Source organism: Lates calcarifer, linkage group LG12 (genome assembly GCF_001640805.2).
Source record: "Lates calcarifer isolate ASB-BC8 linkage group LG12, TLL_Latcal_v3, whole genome shotgun sequence".
Taxonomy (NCBI): Eukaryota; Metazoa; Chordata; class Actinopteri; family Centropomidae; genus Lates; species Lates calcarifer.
In genome coordinates this window covers 1,610,988-1,633,159 of record NC_066844.1, presented here as the reverse complement: position 1 = coordinate 1,633,159, position 22,172 = coordinate 1,610,988, and the positions used below count along the sequence as shown (strand labels likewise).

At 43.3% G+C, this 22,172-nt stretch overlaps 2 protein-coding genes across 2 annotated transcripts; one reads left to right on the top strand and one right to left on the bottom strand.

The window, feature by feature from the left end:
• Positions 1-5,649: 5,649 nt before the first annotated feature.
• On the bottom strand, positions 5,650-9,775 carry sec13 (SEC13 homolog, nuclear pore and COPII coat complex component). The gene is given in 9 exon segments (XM_018702953.2): positions 5,650-6,494; positions 6,697-6,843; positions 7,236-7,356; positions 7,471-7,604; positions 7,700-7,824; positions 7,915-8,090; positions 8,211-8,326; positions 9,376-9,420; positions 9,621-9,775. Coding segments are annotated over 9 exon segments (978 nt in total). The 5' UTR covers positions 9,624-9,775; the 3' UTR covers positions 5,650-6,383.
• A 648-nt stretch (positions 9,776-10,423) lies between these two features.
• Positions 10,424-21,681, top strand: cand2 (cullin-associated and neddylation-dissociated 2 (putative)). Its single transcript, XM_018702983.2, is given in 25 exon segments — positions 10,424-10,640; positions 11,736-11,879; positions 11,977-12,131; positions 12,360-12,483; positions 12,591-12,648; positions 13,253-13,451; positions 13,558-13,663; positions 13,758-13,900; positions 13,984-14,303; positions 14,465-14,606; positions 14,801-14,919; positions 15,367-15,522; positions 15,612-15,833; positions 15,916-16,122; positions 16,587-16,774; positions 17,581-17,746; positions 17,829-17,969; positions 18,301-18,440; positions 18,674-18,849; positions 19,564-19,659; positions 19,846-20,015; positions 20,106-20,270; positions 20,383-20,490; positions 21,443-21,494; positions 21,497-21,681. Coding segments are annotated over 25 exon segments (3,735 nt in total). The 5' UTR covers positions 10,424-10,572; the 3' UTR covers positions 21,667-21,681.
• Positions 21,682-22,172: the final 491 nt, after the last annotated feature.

Here is a 22,172-nt window from a genome sequence, read left to right as displayed (position 1 = left end):
GCGGTAAGCTCTCTGGAAGTTGAAAGCCTTAGCTGAGTGAGGCACAACAGCATCATACATGCGCTTTCCAAAGACCACGATCCTGTTGGCAGAAGAAAATTGTAAAACCTCTACATCCTGTTTAAAAATGCAGACAAAGTTTTCTGACTGAACACAGGTAGAATCCCCTACTTTTTACCAATGACATGGTCCCTATGAAAACTGTCAGTGCATTGGAGACAGTCCTGAATATTTGAAAACACATGTGACAAAGCATAAATCAAATCTTTGAGTTGCATGTTGATGCTTTTTAATGTAGAATGGGCTCACTGTTGCTCTCTGGAAAAAAAAAACCAACAGAGGTTCTCACTTACAGTCAAGTACCACAGGATATTTTCTGCCCTCAGGGGGCAGTACTGAGCAAATTTGGTGCACCATGATAAAGCGAAAAGCATGCTACATGAGAAAACTCAGCCATTTCCTCGACCTTATCTACAAAGACTACTGCCTCCCAGTCCCAAATGGGGCTATAAATAGCCTGGACAACACTGACTCTGACACCCATGCCAGCAACTAAATGCTTAAACGGTTCATCCTGATGAGGGCATGAATGTCTGAACCAAATTTCAAGGCAACCCCTCCATCCTCTGGTAACCATGAATGTCTGCTCTTAATTTCATTTCAATCCATATAATAGTTGTTGAGATATAGTCTATCAGTCTGGACTAAACTTAAACACTAAATACAACATACAACAAGAAAAAAACATGACGTACCTGTCATAGGTATGATCGTTAGCGTTACTCGTTGTGGTGTCCACATCATCATTCTATCAGCCAATGGTAGGAACGGGACCAAATGCGAACATTTTCCCTTCTCCTTGGTGAAAGGTAACGTCCATCTGCATTAAAGTCCCCCAAAATCATAATGTTCTGCAGAAAAATATAAACATTATTTATCACCATTGGTAGCAACTGACAAAATATAACCTGTGTTTCATTTTATTATGTCATACAAATACATGTGTAGTGTGTTCTGCCCTCTAGTGGCCTATGGTACAGCGACTCGTACACTGAACAGTTTATAATAAAAATGGTCATTAAATGTCACATTTCTTCTGTGAAATGCTTTAAGGGATGCAAACATAAAGTGTTGTTAAGAGAAAGTAGTGGTTTGTGGTTAGCAAAGCAACCATTTCATTAATCATTCCTATAAAAACCCATTGTATAATAATTATTATTGTTGTTATGCCTATATAGACTTACAAAGAATACATCTATTACATTCTGTTCACATCCAACTCACATTAGTCCCCCATCGTTCCTTCACATCCTTAACCACATCAACCAGAGCGTCCAGCTCTGTCTCTGCGTCCTCTGGTGTGGTGTGGACTGGGATCAGGGCCAGATTTCCCACAACTACAAGAAACAAACAGACACAGTGAGAGACTGTGTAACAAGTGGACACATACTTGGACGGGATTATCGCTCTTTACGCATGTGTTGGCTGTGCACTTAAAAAATTCCCTGTCAGCATTTTATACCTGTACTTTATACTTGTGTTAAATTCAATAAAAATATCTCAGAGAAGAAAAAAAAACAAGCTGGACACGTGTACAGACACACGTACCTGTATGTGGACACCTGATCCGAATTATGTAGGGCTCTCTGGCAAACACGTCTACATTGTCTTCTTCTTCGTACTGGTAGAAATCTACCAGTTCCACCTCACTCTCTCTGACACACACAGATGCAATGTGTTTATGCATAAACCCATTTATCAGAAACCTGATGTACAGTCAAACAGTAGTACCCTTAATTTATCAAGTTTGACTGGAGAGTCAAATGTTATCAGAGCTTGATTTAGTCACAACAAACACTGTGTTCGAACATATGGTGGTCCCAGGTACCAGGTCCCAGAACACTGGACGCCAAAAATGAATGATTGACTTTGTGGTTGTACCATCTGATCTGTGGTTGTATGTCTTGGACAGAACTACCAACTGATCACCAGCTGGTGTTTAGTTGGGCCAGACGTCAACTCCCACGTCAAACGTGCACCCTGTGGGAAGTTGGAGACATGGAATCCAAGTGGGCCATGTGCAAAGCCTCCATTGTGGAGGCATGTGCTCGGAGCTACAAGCGTTGTACTGGACCGTTTCACTGAAGTCAGCGCTGAGCTGGACGACAAAGCTGTTGATTTACCGTCAGTCAGCGCTTCAGCCCTGATTTATGGTCATGAGCTTTGGATAGAGACCCAACAATTCCCACCTTCCTTTTGAGAGGCAGAGGCCTTGAACAGAACCAGACTCAGGATAGGACGTAAATGTTTTATGTAAAATAAGTAAAAAGAGATTAAGGGATTGTGCATTATTGGCAGAGGTGAGTTGTGTTACTTTGTGAGAGTCTTTCATACCTGTAGAAGTAGACAAACTTCTCCCTGTACCAGCTTCGTCCCAGCAGTTCACTGCTCTTCATGGCGTACGGATCATATTCATTGTCTCTGTCAAAAAACAGAAACAACCAGAGTTGGGGGAGTGTTGTTACATTGAAGTTGCTGTACCTCAGGCCACCATACTGTTTGGCTTGGCTTTGTTAATGGGAATATTAAACAGTAGTCACTATGCAGCAGTCATGTCCATAACATGGTAGATTCTGAAGGGAATCACTGTGTATTTGTTGATATTCAGAGAACTCACTCGTAGTTGTTGAGCTCTCTGAGGAACTTCTTCATGGCCCTGCCGGTGGTATCCATCACCTCCAGCATCACCACCACACTGTACTGAGACACAATCTACAACAAGACATTATTTTTACACAAACTGTGATACTGTACACTCTCTCATTAGATTTTTACACTGTCATAGTACAACACAAAGAAATAAAATGAATAATTATACTGGACATTAGAGTGAAACCCTACAAATATCAGGGATTTGTTAAATGAACTGTAACGCAGTGATTTACCTTGATAAGATTTTTCAGCACCACATCATTGTTGACTTTGCTCATCCCCAGGTTCCTGACGTTGAAAGCTGCAATCTTCATTTTGACTATAAAAACAAAAATTGCATCATTTCAGAGGTTTAAAGGAAAGTCTACAGCCATGATAGCAGCTCCGTGAGGCTGAACATAGGCACGAGTTGATTTATTAGTAAGACCTTAGTTAAGCATACTGAAAATAAACACATGAATAAGTTTTCTCTGTCTTGTTTCGACAGAAATCCTTTCATTCTTGTTCTGTTTTGAAGGTGGTTGATTTTAGTGTCTAGAGTAGAGTGGCACTGTTATGTAGAGCTGTGTCATCTGCATAATTACTGATATTCCATATCTGTAGATATTGAATAAAAGAGGTCCGAGAATGGACCCTTGAGGAACTCTGCTCAGATTCATAATTACCATCTGACACAAAGTAGTTCCTACAATTAAAAATACAATTAGAAGCAATTTAGCAAAGTGTCAAAAACCTCCACCCACTGCATCCACATTGAGATATTATATGTTTATATGTTAATGTCATAATTACAGCCTAAAAAAATTTAATAAATCATCTGTACAATGTATGGCCATTACTTCACTGGACCAGTGTAGTTAATGGTCAACAGTGAATGCAGCACTGAGATCCACTAATACCAAAACTGAAATTTGTGAGGGATCACTGCTCAGATTAATGTGGTTTAGATCTTAAACAGGTGTAGTTTCAGTGCTGTGGTGTGGTTGTGATTTAGAGTGACATTGTTTCATACTAAGAAAGTGTCACAGAGAGGGGGAAGTGAAAACGGAAAAGCTTCAGCTGACAGTTTCATCTGCACCTGAAAGCATCAGATGACAGGTAGTTGTCTTTATTGTCTTTACTGTTAATTTAAACCTCTTCATGTAATGCATACGTGAGCTCATTTGTACCAGGCTGTTAAAAATAAACAGGGATCTAATTTAGATAGTCATTCCTAATTGGATCCTTTTATAGTATCAGGAAATATTCAATGGAGAGGAAAAGTGTGCCCTGATCAGGGCGACTTCTAAACTCTGACTCATTTCCTCAAAAACAGAGATTGCAACTCTTGCAACTTCTGTAAACTTTCTTTAGATGGTTTATTTTTTCATTTGTCCTTAAAATTCACAAGATTTCATTGACTACACTTAAGCACCATGATACAAAGAAAAAAAAATCACACAATTTCCAGAACTAAAACTAAAATGTCTGTCATTCTCACCTTATAAAAAAGGATGAAGGGAGAAAAGAAGAAGAGAAGCACCGGTTCAGATGGAAACAAAACAATTTAACACATGAATAAAAACCTGAACATTATTTTTTTTTCATCATTGCAACATAGAAAACATATTTTTAATGTCTGTTTGACACTTTTACAAAACTCCTGCCACAAATCTGACTCAGCATCACCCAATGGAAAATTAGGAAATCTGACAAAACTTGAAGATCAGTTAACATTTTAATGAGTAGCAAGCAAGTGAGCAAGTATTTTTAGACCTGAAAAGTAAGAAATCAAAAACTCACTGGTCTGGTTGAGATGAGTTAGAGAAGTTTTCAAGCAGCAGAGGTTTCTACAGCTTCAGGAGACAGACTGAGAGTTTCTGCAGAGGAAAGTCTGATTTGACTGGAGGGACAGGAAGTTTGTTCTCCCGCCTTAAAGCTGCCCGGTCCTGGTGAGCTTATAAACCATGTCCTGCACAAGTTCATTTACTTAGAACAAATCAGCTACTTTATACTTCTACTCCCCTACATGTAATACTTCCCACTACTTGTTTCCAAAAAGGAGAAACAAAAGAACAATCACACATTGAATGAAAAAAAAAGTGTCTACTTCCTTGTCCTCCAGTCTCCTTAAATTTGAATAAATTGCTCATTGAACTAATCACAGCAAAAGTTTACTCAGACAGAAACTTCTGATTCACTCTCACTGTTTCCTCTCTTGATATTTAGCGCCGCCATCCACAAATATTCCCGCTTCTTTTCACAGATCACGATGAAAGACGTCAGCTTCCTTTTGGTTTTGGTCTAATCATGTGAACCTAAATAAGACCTCCACCCACACCACCGTCACCACCAACACCAGCAGCTTTAGGTTTGTTTTGGTAACCAGTGTGGGGACGTCGACAGTCTCATCCAGACTGAAACCACGCAAAACACGTGACTCAGAGAACAGGAGAAACCACCTCTCAGCTGCTACTGTATGAAGACAGTGAAAATATAATGTCACTTAATATCTACAATGTACAGTTGTACAAATTAAAATGTACAGCTTTTTATTAAAGCCAGAAACATCATTGTATATCACTACCAGACTCCATTGACAAAAGCAGGGATTTTACACAAAAAGAACTTGAACCACTGCCTTGATCTATTTGTTTGTTTGTGTTATTGTGTGGCACTTTTACTTCACTGATCTTCTCCCCCCCTGAAAGTCACACAATAACACAAACAAACAAACAGATGCAGGCAGTGGTATTCCAGCAGCTCCTGTGTTCTGCTCAGTAAAATTCTTGTTTTTGTCAATGGAGTCTGGCTTGTGGAAAGACGGGAAAATAAAGCCCAGGTTAAAAAATACTGGCTTTTCCTTTATGTTATGACATGTTTAATTATGATGTGTTTTCTTAAATGTCAATTATTAAGTCATTTTATAACTGCAGGAGCAAAAAAACAGGCTGGACATTGTTAGAACATTAAAGTTATTTAATTACATCAAATATGAAAGAACAAAACATTCATGGTTTCTGATTTCACAACTGGAGGGGAACAGTTTACAATTAAGCCCCATTCATGGTTGTCGTAGCAACGTAGTGGCTTATTAATTAAGGCAGGTTCTGGATTTGGAAACACCGGCTGACCTCTGGTACATGTCAACAGTTCACTAAATATTTTATTTATTCATTATTCGTGAAGTGTTTTGGTTTAACCAGCAGCTAAAAATAATGAGAGTGAAGGGACAGTTGCTGCCGAGGATGCTGGGATCATCCCGGTAGTTTTGTTCTCCGCTGATGGAGGTGGAATGTTTGAGGAGCAGAGGATCATGGGATAGGATGGGATGGAGGGAGCGTTAATGTACAAGTGAAAAAACTCTGGGACCAAACTAAAACAGAAACAGAGGAGTGCGTCTGATAAAAATGTTCATGTAATTTATCATCAGTCATGTTTGTTTTTAGAAACATCATCAAAAAGGAAAAAAGAAACCAAACGTTGTTCAGGTGAAAGTTTCTCTCCTTTCTGATAAAGTTTTAGAAACAAGGTGAAGAGACGCTGAAGCCTAAAAAAACAGCAGATTACAAACCAACGCTCTGTTGTCTCTTCAAACGTCCAACATCTTTATTAACGATTAATCATCTTTGAACACTGGGGTCATCCTGGTCAGGTCAGGGCTCTTTGTTATATATGTGTGTGTTTGTGTGTCACTGCTCGATCTGCTGTGTGTCTGTGATGGTGGAGACGGCGCCCTGGCCTTTGCTGACGTCGCTGATACAGGCCCACTGACCGTCCATCGACTCCTTCCACAGCGTCACCTTCAAAATAAAACAGACGCAGACGTATGAGGAGAAGAGAGGTCACCTTTTTTTTAACCCAAACAACATCCCAAAAGTAAGTTAGAGAGAAGTTAGAAGAAACAAACAACAACGAGTCAAAGAAGCAAAATCAGAATCAGGATTAAATCAGGGAAAGAAGAAAAAACAGGTACAGCTGTGTGTATTATTTTATATTCTCTACCTTGTTGTCTCCTCCAGACACAGCCAGGATGTTTCCAGTGATGGACCAGCTGACGTGCCAAACAACATCGTTGAACTTATGGAGCAGTTTGGCCGTCCAGGTGTTACCGGCCGGGTCGTCACACGTCCAGATAAACACACGTCCGTCCTGGAAGGAGGTGCAGAGGAAATGGTGAGTGATGGAGTTTTTATTCATCAAGTTCAAACTTTATCCACTCTCACTCATTTTAACGACATCGCACTGGTTCTATGAAGGAGCAGTAAAGATTAACGCAGCCTGTTTACGTCCTGTGGGTTAAAATGGACTGTAGTTTATCTCTGGCTCCACCTAGTGGCACAGATGAGTAAATTCACTCTAGGTGTTTTAAAATAAACTGCTGATAAAAAGAGAGGAGTGAGGGTCATTTAATGCAGAACACTGTGTTTGGGGAAATGATGAGTAAAATGTAGAAACAAACACAGAGATTATAAGGTTCCTGTGATTTCTCTGAAGAAACTGAAACAACAGATATTTGGTTAAAATACTGTACTGAGTCTTACCTGGGAGCAGCTGGCGATGGTGCTGGTGGGGAGACCGATGGACGGAGCCCAGCCGACATCTCTCACCCAATCACTGTGAGCTTCCAGTTTCTGATCCTCCTTCCACTGACCGTCCTCCTCTCTGGAGACAGGAAGTGATCATCAACAACAGTAAAGCCAGATCACTTTTACCACTGCTTTTCAAAGAACATAAACACGGCAGGCGTCACAGGACGTTTAATGAGCGATCACGTACTTCCAGAGTTTGACGAGGTTGTCGCAGCCGCCGGAGACGAAGCGTTTGACGTAGTTTGGTTTCTGTCCTGACGGCTGATCGATCAGGCTGCCTGGAACCACGGCGGGAGCCCAGCTCACTGCGTTACAGCCGATCTGCGGGAAGAGTCGAGGAGGACGGCGTCAGTGTCACAATGGGAATAAAACAAACTGAAGTTCCCTGCCGCTCAGAGCCAGGGGGTCGAACTCACGGTGTGTGCGTTGCTGATCTTCTTGACGTCCCACTGCTGATCACCGGTAAACGTGAGGAGGGAAATGGCTCCGTCTGAGCTGCCGCAGGCCAAGATCAGACCGAAGTCATAGGGACCCCAGCAGACTGGAGTTCACTGCAGAAACATGAGGAGAGTTAAGAACAAAGAGACCAACAAAGAAATATCACAGGAGCTCAGGTGTGATGTTATTTCACCTGCACGCACAGAGATCTACCGACCTGACGACTCGTGTCCCGTGTACTCGTACATCTTGTCCCAGGCTCCGTTCTCCTCCTTCCAGATGATGACTTTACGGTCGTAGGAACAGGAGGCCAGGATGTTGCCGAACATCGGGTGAGCCCACGCTACCTGCCACACAGGACCTTCATGGCTACACAGACACAGAGATCAACTCAAATTTAGACCAGAATACAGGGGGTGAGATTAGCAAACACAAAAGACTTTTTCAGCTTCAGCTCACTGGTTTGGTTGTGAGGATTTGGCGTCTTACCCTCTGAGGTCTGCGACCAGTATCTGACCTCCATTTCTGACATCGAAGATCTTTACGGTGCGATCAGAGGAGCAGGTGGCGAGTCGAGTTCCATAATAGTCCATCTGTGCGTCGTGCTGAAACACACAGAGCGAGAAATTAAACGGCAGTAACTGATGATGTTTGGCCACTGAAGGTCAGAGGAAACAAGCTGTGAACACAACACTGATACAATCACCTCGTTAGATTCTTGTTAGCAAACAGCTGCTCTCTTTTAGCTCTTTATTAAGTCCTGAAGGGAATATCTGGCTCTTTCGCTGCTAAATGCTCCGCTACGTTCACCAGCTAATCTCTAACTGTGTCTGTACTGTGGCTTTTTACAGGTTTTCCCTGAAAACAGCTGCAGCTGCAACCGACAACGATGCTATGAGAGCAGTGAACCAGAACAGTAAAGCTGTGGTTTAAACAGATAAACGGCAAAGCAAAAAAATATCAATTATGGACATTTTAAGTGAGAAAATAACCCACTCCCTCTCCCTCTACTCTTACCTTAATACTTTTATATTTCCTGCAACACTGAGGACATTAGTAATGTCAGCAGAATCAAAGCTGCAACATGTAGGTGGAGGCTGACAACACAACAACTGTTGAACAGTTTTTATCAATCTATTGAACAAGAACAGAAACATATTCCACTGTACAAATGACTCTGAGGAAGTTTCCCACAAACATCTGATGGTGTCACAGCAGGGCTGCAACTCGTTATTACATTTATATTACTGATTAATCTAGTGAAGTATTTGCTCTATAAAATATCATAAAAGATAATTTGTCCATCTGAACTTGTTCAGATATCTTAAGATATTTAACAATAACATAAAACGGAGACGAATAAAAATAAAGGCATTAAATCCTCTCACTGAAGAACCCAGAACACCGTAATACTTTTATTTTGAAAACCACCTAAACGATTAATGGACTATTACACTAATGTTGACAGACAACTCACTTCAGCTCATATTGACATGATATAATATTAACAAACATGCAGCGTGACTCGATACATACATTTGTGCTCATTAAGCCGCGGCAACTGTTTTAAAATAATAATACTTGTATATTTAGCTAAAAGCTAACGTTAGCTTGAACCACCAGCTAACTCCAAATGGAAAAGGAAACAACTTACGATCATGTCCTCGTGGGAGGTGTCCACTGTGTTAATAACAGAAACCTGAAAGTGACAAACATTTAAAACCAAATTAAAACGACACAGGTTAAATAAAGATAAAACTTTAATGGTTAGCTTTCTGCTGTTAGCATGTCCGCTTAACGAGCTAACTACTCTGTCACGTCAGCAGTGAACGGTAACTGTTAAACGGCTCAAACGTTAACGGCGTCACCGGCAGCTCAATCAAACGTGATCGTACTCACCATGTCTGCGGAAAAACCAGCAACGACCTCCAGAAATCTATAAAATTATTAGACTGGAAATGAATTAACCGGGTCCACCGATCGCTCCGACGTGGCAACAAGTGCAGAGCTCGGTCCCACGACTCTTTCTACCGGCGGAAACGACAAATGACCAGCAAAGGTTCCACATATGCGTTAACTGCCCTCTGCAGGATAAGTGTTACTCATAGACTGTAGATGAAATCCTGCTGGGTTAATGCAGAGATAGGAAGATGCAGTGATACTACTTTACCACTTTACAAAAACTAATACTACTACTAATACTTCATAAATACTTCCTGTTGTAGTACTAGCTGGTATTCTTTTGAACCCTGATTTTATTTACATTTTGATCAACTGGGTAGCACTAAATATATGCCGAATTCACTATTAGTAGTTACTGTTTGAAGTGTACCCGTAGATATATGGATAACTGTCACTGTGTTACTGTGATACTGAAGAAAACTTAAAAACGCGACATTTCTCAGGCAAGTTCTGGAGCGTCTTTTTTCTATGTGGATTTATGGGCGTTTATTCGCATGGCCATTGGAGATAATGGCATCTTTGGATGTTACTGTGGTGATACTTAAGTCACATTGGATGATACTGACTGTGTTTCATGTCTGTTTGATAAGATTTTATTGACCTAAATAATAATTTTATTGACCTCTATAAATAGAGTTTAAGTTGTTAGTACACTCTGTGTCCACACGGTGGCAGTATGAACCCGAACCACTTTGCTCCCACGTCTATTTTTATCTGAACTCACCCAGTATCATGTTCCCCTCCACCGGGTGCTGATCGCGTGTTGCCTCCCCTCTGTCCCCTCCAGCCTCGCCATGTTGTCGGGTTAAATCTGTCGCCCGAGTTTTCTGAGTTTATTCAACCGCAGAAAAAGTTTCTTTTCGCCGGTGTCAGCTGTCAAAGTACCGAGATGTCGAATGTGTCTTATCATATCTCCAACCTGTTGGAGAAAATGACATCCACTGACAAAGACTTTAGGTAAGAAACGGTCAGTGTTTGTCTGACAGTGAGATGACACTTTCTGGTCCTGACTCATTCACTGAGTCACTATGTGTGTGTATCATTTTACAACACAACCGACATTTCTTTCTCAGTTTCTATGAGAAATTGATCCATTTTATTGAGAGAGACGCGACAAAATGACTCTGGGAGTCTTTTAGTCAGGACTGCAACTAAATATTATTTTAATTAGCGATTAATTCGCAGTTTCATCGTTTTTTCTTCTGGATAAAATGCCGAAAAATGGTGAAAAATACCTGTTATAATTTCCCACAGATCAAAGTGACATATATTTTATCCAACCAATAATCCAAATATATGTACATTTATGATAAAGCATAAAATTCTCCTTGTGTGAGAATAAAAACTTCTTTAAGCTAATCTAATATTTGATTACTATGTTAGCTGGTAGTCCGATGTTAGCCTCTGTTTATTTACATTTTGACAGACTTGGCACCATTAAATTTATGCCGAATTATTTTTTAGTAGTTCCTGTTTGTAATATACCCATGGATGTATAGACAACTATCATTGTTTAACTGTGATACTGAAGAAAACTGAAAAATATGATAATTCTCAGGTAAGTTCTGAAGCGTCTTTTTTCTACGATTTCAAAGTGGATTTATGGGCGTTTATTCACGATGAACAAAGGAGATAATGTTATCTTCTGGAAGCTTAAATCACACTGAATGATATCAGTGTATGTTTTATGTCTGTTTGTTAAGATGTAACAGTATAAAATGCCTGGAAACAAGTGAAAAATGCCACAGACCAAATGACATTTTCAAATGTCTTGATTTGTCCAAAACTCACAGATATTAAAGTAGATATTAAAGCAAATCTGTAGCTTTTAAAACAGTTAATTGTTCATAAAAACAGACCAATTATGACAGTTGCTCGACTGATGATTGCACCTCGACTTTTAACCACATTTGAGGAAGTGTGTGATTGTGTGTGGTGAGATAAGAGTGTCTATAAGTAGCATGATATTACAGATCTGAATCTTGCTCTTGTTTCCTGTTTGTTCTGTCCTTCCTTTGTTTGTGTGTGTGTGTTTGTTGCGTTTGTGTCCAGGTTCATGGCCACTAATGACCTGATGCTGGAGCTGCAGAAGGACAGCATCAAACTGGACGAGGACAGCGAGAGGAAGGTGGTGACGATGCTGCTCAAACTGCTGGAGGACAAGAACGGGGAGGTGCAGAACCTGGCTGTGAAATGGTAAAAAATATCAAGCTGCTGCACAAGAACCAGCCTAAACAATATAACTGTTACCAGACATCAATGAGGTTCTACTGTGGGTGTGTTTGATTTTCAGCCTGGCGCCTTTGGTGAGTAAAGTGAAGGAACCTCAGGTGGAGACGATGGTGGACACTCTGTGTTCAAACATGGTGTCCGATAAGGAGCAGCTGAGAGACATTTCCAGCATGGGACTGAAGACGGTGATCGCCGAGCTGCCGCTGTCTTCATCAGGTGGCACCAAACACAAAACCACACATCTCTAAAATCTGTCGTTTTCTCTATGGACTTCTGCATGGCTTCAGCACTGTTTTATTTTTATGTCCTGTTAAGTTCACATGTAATTATCCTGTCATTTTTGGGCGGCGCTTGAAGGCAGCACAAGCCTGAACTGGGCCACAAACTGGGAACAAAAATAATAATGACATTTTTGTTTTGGTTTCTTGTGCCGTGTGTTTCCAGGTTTGAATCTGACGGCCAGCGTTTGTAAGAAGATCACCTCCCAGCTGATCGGTGCCATGGGGAAACAGGAGGACGTGTCGGTTCAGCTGGAGGCTCTGGACATCCTGTCGGACATGTTGGGAAGGTGACAACAGAAACATTAGAAAACTGAAAGTAAAATATCTCAACTGTGAAATTTGACCCACTGAGTTGATGTAAGTGCTAATTGTTGCGTTTTTATTTTTCCTGCAGGCTGAGCGGTGCCCTGGTCGGTTTTCACAGCTCTCTGCTCTCCAGCCTCCTCCCTCAGGTAAGAAACACACAGGCTGTAACTGGTAGAAATAACTGTAGTGGTCATTTTGTTTAACTGGAAACATCACTATTTATCAGTACCAGACTCCATAGACAAAAACAGCGGTTTTAGACAAGCAGAACACAGGAGCTGTTGGAAATCCGCTGCCTCCATCTGTTGGTTTGTTTGTGTTATTGTGTGAGTTCCAGTGGTGGTAAAAGTATTCCGATACTTTACATTAAGTAAAATTACCACACAGTAACACAAACACACTAACAAATCAAGGCAACAGATTTCCAGCTGCTCCTGTGTTCTGCTTGTTTAAAATCGCAGTTTTCGTCAATGGAGTCTGGTACTGGTAGACAGTGATGTTTCTGGTTTCTTGCACTTTAATAAAAAGGTCTAAAAAAGGATTAAAAAATACCAGAATTATCCAAAATTGTAGTGGATCCTCTGAGTGACTTTTCTTTTGTTGTTTTTTGTTCTTCTCAATCTCATCTTTGGTCATTTTGGCATGTTGTTCTCAGGCTGTCGCTGCTTTCATTTTATTTTATCATATTTTATTTTGTCACTCCCTCCATCCATCCTTCCCTCATCTATCTTCACCCCCACGCTCCACCAGTTAACCAGTCCCAGAATGGCGGTGAGGAAGCGCTCCATCTTGGCTCTGGGTCACCTGGTGCCCTGCTGCAGCCCCGCCCTCTTCTCCCAGCTCACCGAGCACCTGTTGACGGAGCTGGCGAAGGGCCCGCCCACCTCGGTAACCAGGACGTACATCCAGTGCCTGGCGACCATCAGCCGTCAGGGCGGCCATCGAGTGGGTGAGACCTGTTCCTGTCTGAGACCGGAGAGGAGAGAGCCGCCATTTTGAACTGTGTACTCATGTTGTTGGTGTTTTATATGTGTGTGTGTGTGTGTGTTCTGCAGGTGAACACTTAGAGAAGCTGATCCCCATGGTCGTCAAGTTCACCGGCGTGGAGGATGACGAGCTGAGAGAGTACTGTTTCCAGGCCTTCGAAGCCTTTATACGCAGGTACACACACACCTACACACACCTACACACACCTACACACACCTGCACGCACTTCCTGTCCTCCCCTGTCTGTCACTTCTCCATTGATTGACAGGTGTCCTAAGGAGATGTCGCCCCATGTCGCCACGGTGACTAAACTTTGTCTTAAGTTCATGACCTTTGACCCTAACTACAACTACGACGACGATGAGGAGGAGGAGGAAGACAGCATGGACATAGAGGACGGGCTCGATGAAGGTTCCTCTGTTTGTTTTTATAATAATAATATTAATTTATACGACTTTAAAAATAATTTATAATTTCTTATCTCATGACTCCAGAATCAGACGACGAGTACAGCGACGACGACGACATGAGCTGGAAGGTGCGGCGCTCCTCCATCAAATGTCTGGAGGCGTTGATCGGGACGCGCCGGGACCTCCTCCTCTCCTTCTACTCCTCCGTCTGCCCGGCTCTGCTCGCCAGGTTCAAGGAGCGCGAGGAGAACGTGAGGGCGGACGTCTTTGCCGCGTTTTCGACGCTGCTGAGGCAAACGAGAGTGGGGTCGAGTCACCACGGCCTCGTCGTGGCGCCCGGGTCAGACCCGGGGTCAGGCAGGGGGGAGGAGGAGGAGCCGGCGGTCGCCATGTTGAAGAAACAGGTAGAGGAGGATTCACATGATCAGTCGTCTATTTCTACTCTAATAAAGTGACCAGTGAGTGGATAGTGTGTGAGTGACACAGCAGCTCGGTGTGTGTGTGTGTGTGTGTGTGTGTGCGTGTGTGTGTGTGTGTGTGTGTGTGTGTGTTATTGTCTGACCAGGTGCCGCTGATAGTGAAGGCTCTCCACCGACAGCTGAAGGAGAAGAGCATCAAGTCTCGGCAGGGCTGCTTCTGTCTCCTCACCGAGCTCAGCCACACTTTACCTGGAGCCCTGGAGCCGCACATACCTGCTCTGATACCTGGTACACACACACACACACACACACACACACACACACACACACACACACTTACTTTAATTTTACGCTTCCCTTCCCCTTTTTTATTCTTTGATCATTTAAAAACCTCCCAACATCTACTTCATTTTCTCCTCCTGCTCTCTCCTTTATTCCACCTTTACCTCCCCCATCCTCCCTCCCTCCCTCCTCCCCTCCAGGCATAGTCTTCTCCCTGACAGACAAGTCCACCTCCTCCAACATGAGGATCGATGCTCTCTCCTTCTTCCATGTCCTCCTCCTCTCCCACCCTCCTCAAGCCTTTCAGCCACACATGCAGGTTCTTCAAACCTCTTTTCATAACGTTGACTCAGGATGTTTGAATTGTCCTGCAGGGATGACGAGTTTTTGTTGTCCAACCCTGAAGTTAGCATCACCCTGATTCCCTCAACAAAAAGCAAAAAGAGATTTTTTCATTGGTTTTTAGATTATTGCAGAAAATAAACTAAAGTTTCTGATCTTTAAATGTTTTAATCAGCAAGATAAAAAGCTGATAAGCTAACTACACCACGGTCACATGACGTTATCGTCTCCACCACTAAGCTGTAGTCTCATTTAGACACTCGTTAGCAACCGCCTTTTTAAAGACACATTACAGCTTCAAACATCAGATATCAAACCAAAAACCCATTGACTTTGGGGCGAGGGAACAGGAAGTGCTAACATGCTAACTTACTTCCTGGTTTTGTGTCTCTCAACATGATGAGGACTGCTGTGGTCTCTGCAGGTGCTGCTGCCCCCGGTGGTGGCGTGCGTTGAAGACTCCTTCTATAAGATCACGTCGGAGGCTCTGCTGGTCACTCAGCAGCTCGTCAGGGTGATGAGGCCGCAGGGACAGACCGCCACCGCTGGAGGATTCGACCCCAAACCGTTTGTCAGACAGGTACGACGGCTCGGGTTTCCTCCTCCTGATCTGTGACGGTTTATTTTCTCTCTGCTCTTTACTTTCCTGTTTCATTTTGTGTCTCCGAGGTGTTTTCTGTGACCCTGAAGAGGCTCAAAGCGACAGACATCGACCAGGAAGTGAAAGAGAGGGCTATTTCCTGCATGGGTCACATGGTGTGTCACCTTGGCGACCATCTGGGGGCGGAGCTGCAGGGGGTTTTGGCGATCTTCCTGGAGAGACTAAAGAATGAGATCACAAGACTAACAACAGTTCGGACCATCACGCTCATCGCCGCCTCCCCGATAAAGGTCGTTTACGAAACAGGAAGTATTTAAAAGTAAAAATCAAGATGGAAACATGACACTAACTTCCCTTCATCTCCTCGTCCAGATCGACTTGTCGTCCATCTTGTCTGAGACTCTGTCCGTGCTGGGATCTTTCTTGAGGAAGAACCAGCGGGCTCTGAAGCTCGGCACGCTCGCCTGTCTCACCGCTCTCGTCACTCATCACGCCGCCGCCATTAAACCCGCAGCTCTGGAGCCCGTGCTGAGCGAACTTCCTGCTCTGGTGGATGAGGCCGACATGCACGTGTCCCAGGTCGGGAGGAAAACACTGAACACAACAACAACAACAACAACAACAGATTAAAAGGCGTCATCACGTAGAAACTACAAAACTGTCGCTTGTTCACTGCATTATATTTCCATTCTGTGTGAAAATACTCATAACAGCAAAAAGCAAACTGCTGTCGTGTAAACAGGGTGTAAATTTGACGTCTGTTCGTCGCTGACTGCTTCACATTTTCCATCACAAACAGTCGGCCAATCAGAACAGAGGCTCAGAGACGCCCTGCTCTTCTTTTTTCTTGATGTAAAACTATACTATTAAAGCCCACAAATATATCTTCTTATTTATATCTAAACTTCAAATAAAACACTGAAAAAGTGGAACCTTTAGGCCAAAATGTTAAATGACAGCATGATGAAGCAGATTGCACCAAAATATGTGGAGTTTCCATGACATAACCTGTTGTAGTAAACATGCAGTTTGTCTCTGCTCAGGTCTCCGTCACCTTGCTGACCTGCATGGCCAAAGCCTGCCCCTCCTCTCTGGCTAAGATCAGCTCCTCTGTGCTGCCGGGAGTCTTCAGGCTCGTCCACTCTCCGCTGCTGCAGGGCGGAGCGCTGGCAGCCATACTGGACTTCATGCAGGCTCTGGTGCTGTCCAAAACCAGTAACCTGGGCTACAGGTACGACAGAGAGAGAGAGGGCGAGGTGTGGTGGTTTAGGCCCAGATGAGGAGGTTTAATGCTGATATGAATCTGATGTTTTTGGATGGAAGCTGCAGATAACCACTTCTTACTTAAACTTCCCAAAACCCACAGAGTTTGAATTAACGATGAAATGATTAGAAGCCTGATATAAGACAAAAAAAATGGAACAACAGCTGCATAGTTAAGCTTTTACAGACTCTGATTTGAGATTGAGATGCTCATACGTCAAAAGTGTATGAAGGTAAGCAATTAAAGCCCAGCTGATTCTAAATTGTCTTAAAGGATAACTCTTAAGGATAACTTTATTTTCTTATGTTTTTGAATATACATTGTATTGCTGTTATTAAAAGTGTCTGACAACATTATGATAGGATTCCTACAGAGACAGAGCTTTTTATTAAAGAGGAAGATCCTTTTTGTTTAACCAGAAACATCACTATTTATCAACCAGACTCCTTTGACAGAAACAGGAATTTCACAGAGCAGAACACAGGGAGCTGCTGGGATACTACTGCCTCCATCTGTTTGTTAGTTTGTGTTATTGTGTGGAACTTTTACTTAAGTAAAGTAACTGATTACTTCTTCCTCCACTGAAAGTCAAACAAGAACACAAACAAACTAACAGATGGAGGCAGTGGTATTCCAGCAGCTCCTGTGCTCTGCTCAGTAAAATTCCTGTTTTTGTCAATGGAGTCTGGTGCTGATGAAACAGTCACAGATTTTACACATTAAACATAAATAAATTAATTAATTATCTCCTCCTCTCCTCTGCTCTGCTCCAGTCAGCTGTTGAAGTCTCTCACCGAGCCGTTTCACAGCTCTCCGTCCTCAGTAGACGGCGGCGGCGTCCACAGACAGTCCATCCACTCTGTCGCTCGCTGTGTGGCCGCTCTGTCCTCCGCCTGCCCCAAAGAGACACCGGGCACCGTGGCCGGCCTCATACAGGAGGTGTGCTGTGTTACTACAGCCTCATGTCTCCTCCTCTGCTCTCCTGTACTCGGTGTGTCACAGTATTTTTCCTCCTCCTCAGGTGAAGAGTCCCGGCTCTCCTGAGTCTGCTCGTGTCCTGGCTCTGCTGTGTCTCGGGGAGGTGGGGAGGAGCGGCAGTCTGGGAGGAAGTAAGGAGGTGCAGGGAGTCATCCTGGAGGCCTTCACCTCCACCAGTGAGGAGGTAAGACACACGGGTAAAACTCAGACGTCATGGAAGTTTCAGTTGAGTTTTTTTGTCTTGTTTTAACATTTCAAACCAACTTTTCTTCCAGTTTTATTTTACTTTCCTTCTTACAAAGTCTCATGTTTATTGATTTGTTCTTTGGGTTTTTTACCTTTACTGCTAATTAATAATTAATTATGGATGCATGAGCGGAGGTTTCTCTGGCTTGTGACCACATGAGGAACGACGACACACTGTTTGTACCGAGCAGGTTTGTTCAGCTCGACGTTCTCCTCTGTGAATGCAGGTGACGACTTCACACAATAGTTTATTCGCTGTATATTTTCAGGTGAAGACGGCGGCCTCCTGCGCTTTAGGCAGCATGGCGGTCGGCAGCCTGAACGACTTCCTGCCCTTCCTGCTGAAGGAAATCTCCTCCCAGCCGCGGAGACAATACCTGCTGCTACACTCGCTCAAAGAAGTCATCAGGTGTGTGTTCATGAGTTTGTGTTCGTCATCAGTCTTACCTCTCTTTTTCAGGTTGTTTCTGCTGCCACCAGTTGGCCAAAACATGTATTGCAGGTTAAAGTTTTTTTTTTTTTTTATGGAGGAAGCAGAGGATAATTTTGAGTTGGGGATTTGATTCCTGCAGCTCTTTCTCTTCATTATTTAAGTTAATAAAACCAATGTTTTTCATCATGAAACTCTCTCTCTCTGTCCAGTGCCTGTCCAGCCTCTAGTCTCTCGCCCCACGTCGAGTCGATCTGGGCTCTGCTGTTTCAGAACTGCGAGTGTCAGGAGGAGGGGACCAGGAACCTGGTGGCTGAATGTCTGGGAAAACTGACCTTAGTCAACCCTGCACAGCTGTTACCCAGACTCAAACAGCAGCTGAAAGCTGGTACACTGCTCCTCATCCAGAGCAAAATATCTGTGCAGATGCTGGTCAGGTTGTCATGACGTTTGGTTTGTTAACAGTTTTTTATCAGGACAGTTTCCTCCAGTGACGGTTGAACAGTTAAGACCAAAACTGTTGACCAAAAAGTTTTGAGATTCAAAAGTGCTGAAGAGAGACGAGCAGTTTGATGGTAGTTGGACGTTTCGACTGCAGCGTCCCCTGACGTCAGATTTCCAACTCGGAAAGTCTGAAAAATCCTGAGATAAGAATTCAAGATGGCTGCCACTCACATCAGTAGTAGTGAACACTCTGCTAATTTCACTGTTTATAGCAGTGTGTTTCACATTGAGTCAGTTTTGTGTTTTGGTGACAGAACATACATTGAAATACGCTGAAAAACAAAGATATCTTTGTGCCTTTTCTTCAGGTGAAAACTACTAGCATCATCATTCCTACAGGATCCTGATGTGGACAAAAGAGTTTACAATAAAGTGACAAATAATAAAGAGCAATAGATTTTTTATAGATCAGTGGAATCATTTTGCTGCTGAAGTCTTTCCATGTGTCCAGTCTGGTTTTCTAACAAATAAAGGGAGAGTTTATCACACTGAATAATCACATATGAACTGTTATAGCTTTACTTTCATTCAACAAAGGTTCTTTAATTAACAGGAGGAGACTGTGACCTTGCACTTTACCTCCCCTCCTCCCTCACAGGTTCTCCTCTGGCTCGCAGCACAGTGGTGACGGCGATCAAGTTCACTATTGTCGACCAACCTGCTCCCATAGATTCACTGCTCAAAGACTGCATCGGTGAGACACAAACACAAACACACTCTTTCAGAGGACAAACTCATTTTAGGGCTGCAACAGTAAATCTGAGGATTATTTGATGAATTATTTGGTTTGTAAAATGTCAGAAAATATTTTTAAAAACGTCAGTAACAGAAAGCAGCTCAGTAACAGCTGACTTGTTTAAGATGACTCTCTGTTTGACAGGTGACTTCCTGAAGACCCTGCAGGACAACGACATCAATGTGCGTCGTGTCGCGTTGGTGATGTTCAACTCCGCGGCTCATAACAAACCATCTCTGATCCGCGGCCTCCTGGGAACGGTGCTGCCTCACCTCTACAAGGAGACCCAGATCAGGAAGGACCTCATCAGAGAGGTGGGTCGGCCGGTTGGGGAGCTGCAGGTGTGAGGTGTGGTGGTGTTTCAAAGCTCTGTGTGCAGGTGTTTAAATGTTTGCGTGCCGCAGGTGGAGATGGGTCCGTTCAAACACACGGTGGACGATGGTCTGGACGTGCGTAAAGCTGCGTTCGAGTGCATGTACACTCTGCTGGACAGCTGCCTGGAGGGGCTGGACGTCCTGCAGTTCCTGGATCATGTAGAGGAAGGACTCAAAGACCACTATGATATCAGGGTGGGTGGGAAAACAAACCCCCACCAGCTCAAGTTTTGCACAACTGCACCACATATTTCTCGTCTTAAATGATTCATGTAGATGCTGATACATGCTTGTGTTGGTGCTGTAGATGCTGACCTTCCTGATGCTGGCCAGACTGGTCTCCCTGTGTCCTGCTGCTGTTCTCCAGAGACTGGACAGACTGGTGGAGCCTCTTAAAGCTACCTGCACCACCAAGGTACTAAAACACACACACACACACAGTGTTTACTCCGATATGGCGTTCAGGACCACCCCTGGTCAAATTTGATCCCTGAGTGAAATTTTTTCATGAGACTCCAGTCGCCTGAATATGGAGGCTGGACTTCTGTTTTGTTGTGAATTGAAGCTAAAGTGTATATAGTTTGGGCGCCAGTGAAACCCAGCTGTAAGTCCACAGGGCTCCACAGACACAACTTGTTTTAAACAGGTTTTAATAAAAGACTGTTTTGCTGCTGTTAACAGAAACTTTAAAGGACCAGTGTGAAGGATTTAGTGACACCTGGTGGTGAGTTTACAGATTACAACCACATGAACATCCCTCCCTTTCTGAGTGTGTCGGAGAAGAAAGTGAAAGCTCCTCTCCGGAGCCAGGGTTTGTTTGTCCTTTCTGGGCTACTGTAGAAACATGGCAGACCCACTCCATGTGTAGATATAAAGATCTCATTCACAACGATTCTTAGTTTCAGGCGATTAAACACTAATTAAAACAAACTTATGAATATATGACATAACTGATTTTACATTTTCGGTCCTTTAAACAACAAAAATCTACCTCCTTTGTTAACCCTCTTCAGATTTTGACACAGCTCTGTGCACAAAGTTGTTGACTCAGTGAACGGACATTTTGGAGCCTCTCATCACCAGTTTCATAATAAACCATTTCCTTTCCCCCACAAACAGCAAATGTCAAATCAAAGACACAAAAGCAAAAATTATGACGGATGTCTGCTCTAACACAGGCTACCAGTGTTAGCATGCCTGGCTAACTAGTTGACAGGTTTTCTTTCCTCTTTATTTAAAGCAGCAAAATGTAACTTTGCTGAGCAGCAGCGCCCTCTGCAGCCAGGAGTGGTAATTCATTCTGTTTGGCCCTGAGTGGTTTTCATGTGCACAAAGCAAAGCCTATTGATCTCTTCATCGCCCCGCAGGTGAAGGCCGGCTCTGTGAAGCAGGAGTTTGAGAAGCAGGAGGAGCTGCGGCGTTCGCCATGCGCGCCGTCGCCGCCCTGCTGGCCGTGCCCGGTGGAGAGGAGCCCCAGCATGGCCGACTTCGCCAACCAGATCAGAACAACGCTGACATGGCGTCCATCTACCAGAGCGTCCAGGGAGGGGAGGGAGGCTTAGGACCTGCAGAGAGCATGGACATGAGCTAGACGCTGGACGACGGAGAGAGAGGTTTTATTACGATGTTTTTTTAATAATACAGTAGATTAAAGCACTGGTCAGATTTGTTATAACAGCACAGCTTTATTTTGAAAGTGACATATTGTCCAACTGAGCTTCAGGCTTTTTAGTTTGAATCCCTTTAATGAACTTGTGTCTCTGTCAGTGAGACCTGGGTTTAATTTAGTTCACATGAAATAAAGTGGAAGTGACACTCTGAACATCTCGGTGCAGTTTGTGTCTAATCTGATGGATTTGTTTGAGATGTAGCGTAAAATCCGCCTCTGTCTTTTACTGAGGAAGTCAGAACCACTTATTATCAGTGCAGAAAAATCACATGGTGATGAACAGAGTGCAGCGATATTTAAGAAACAAGTTAACCACAGGACACAGGAACATCGGCTTTGTGCAGTTGTCCACTGAATGTGGATCTGAACCCACCCTGTTCACCTGATGTTCACCTCAGACTACGACCTCCTCCCCAAGATGAAGAAGG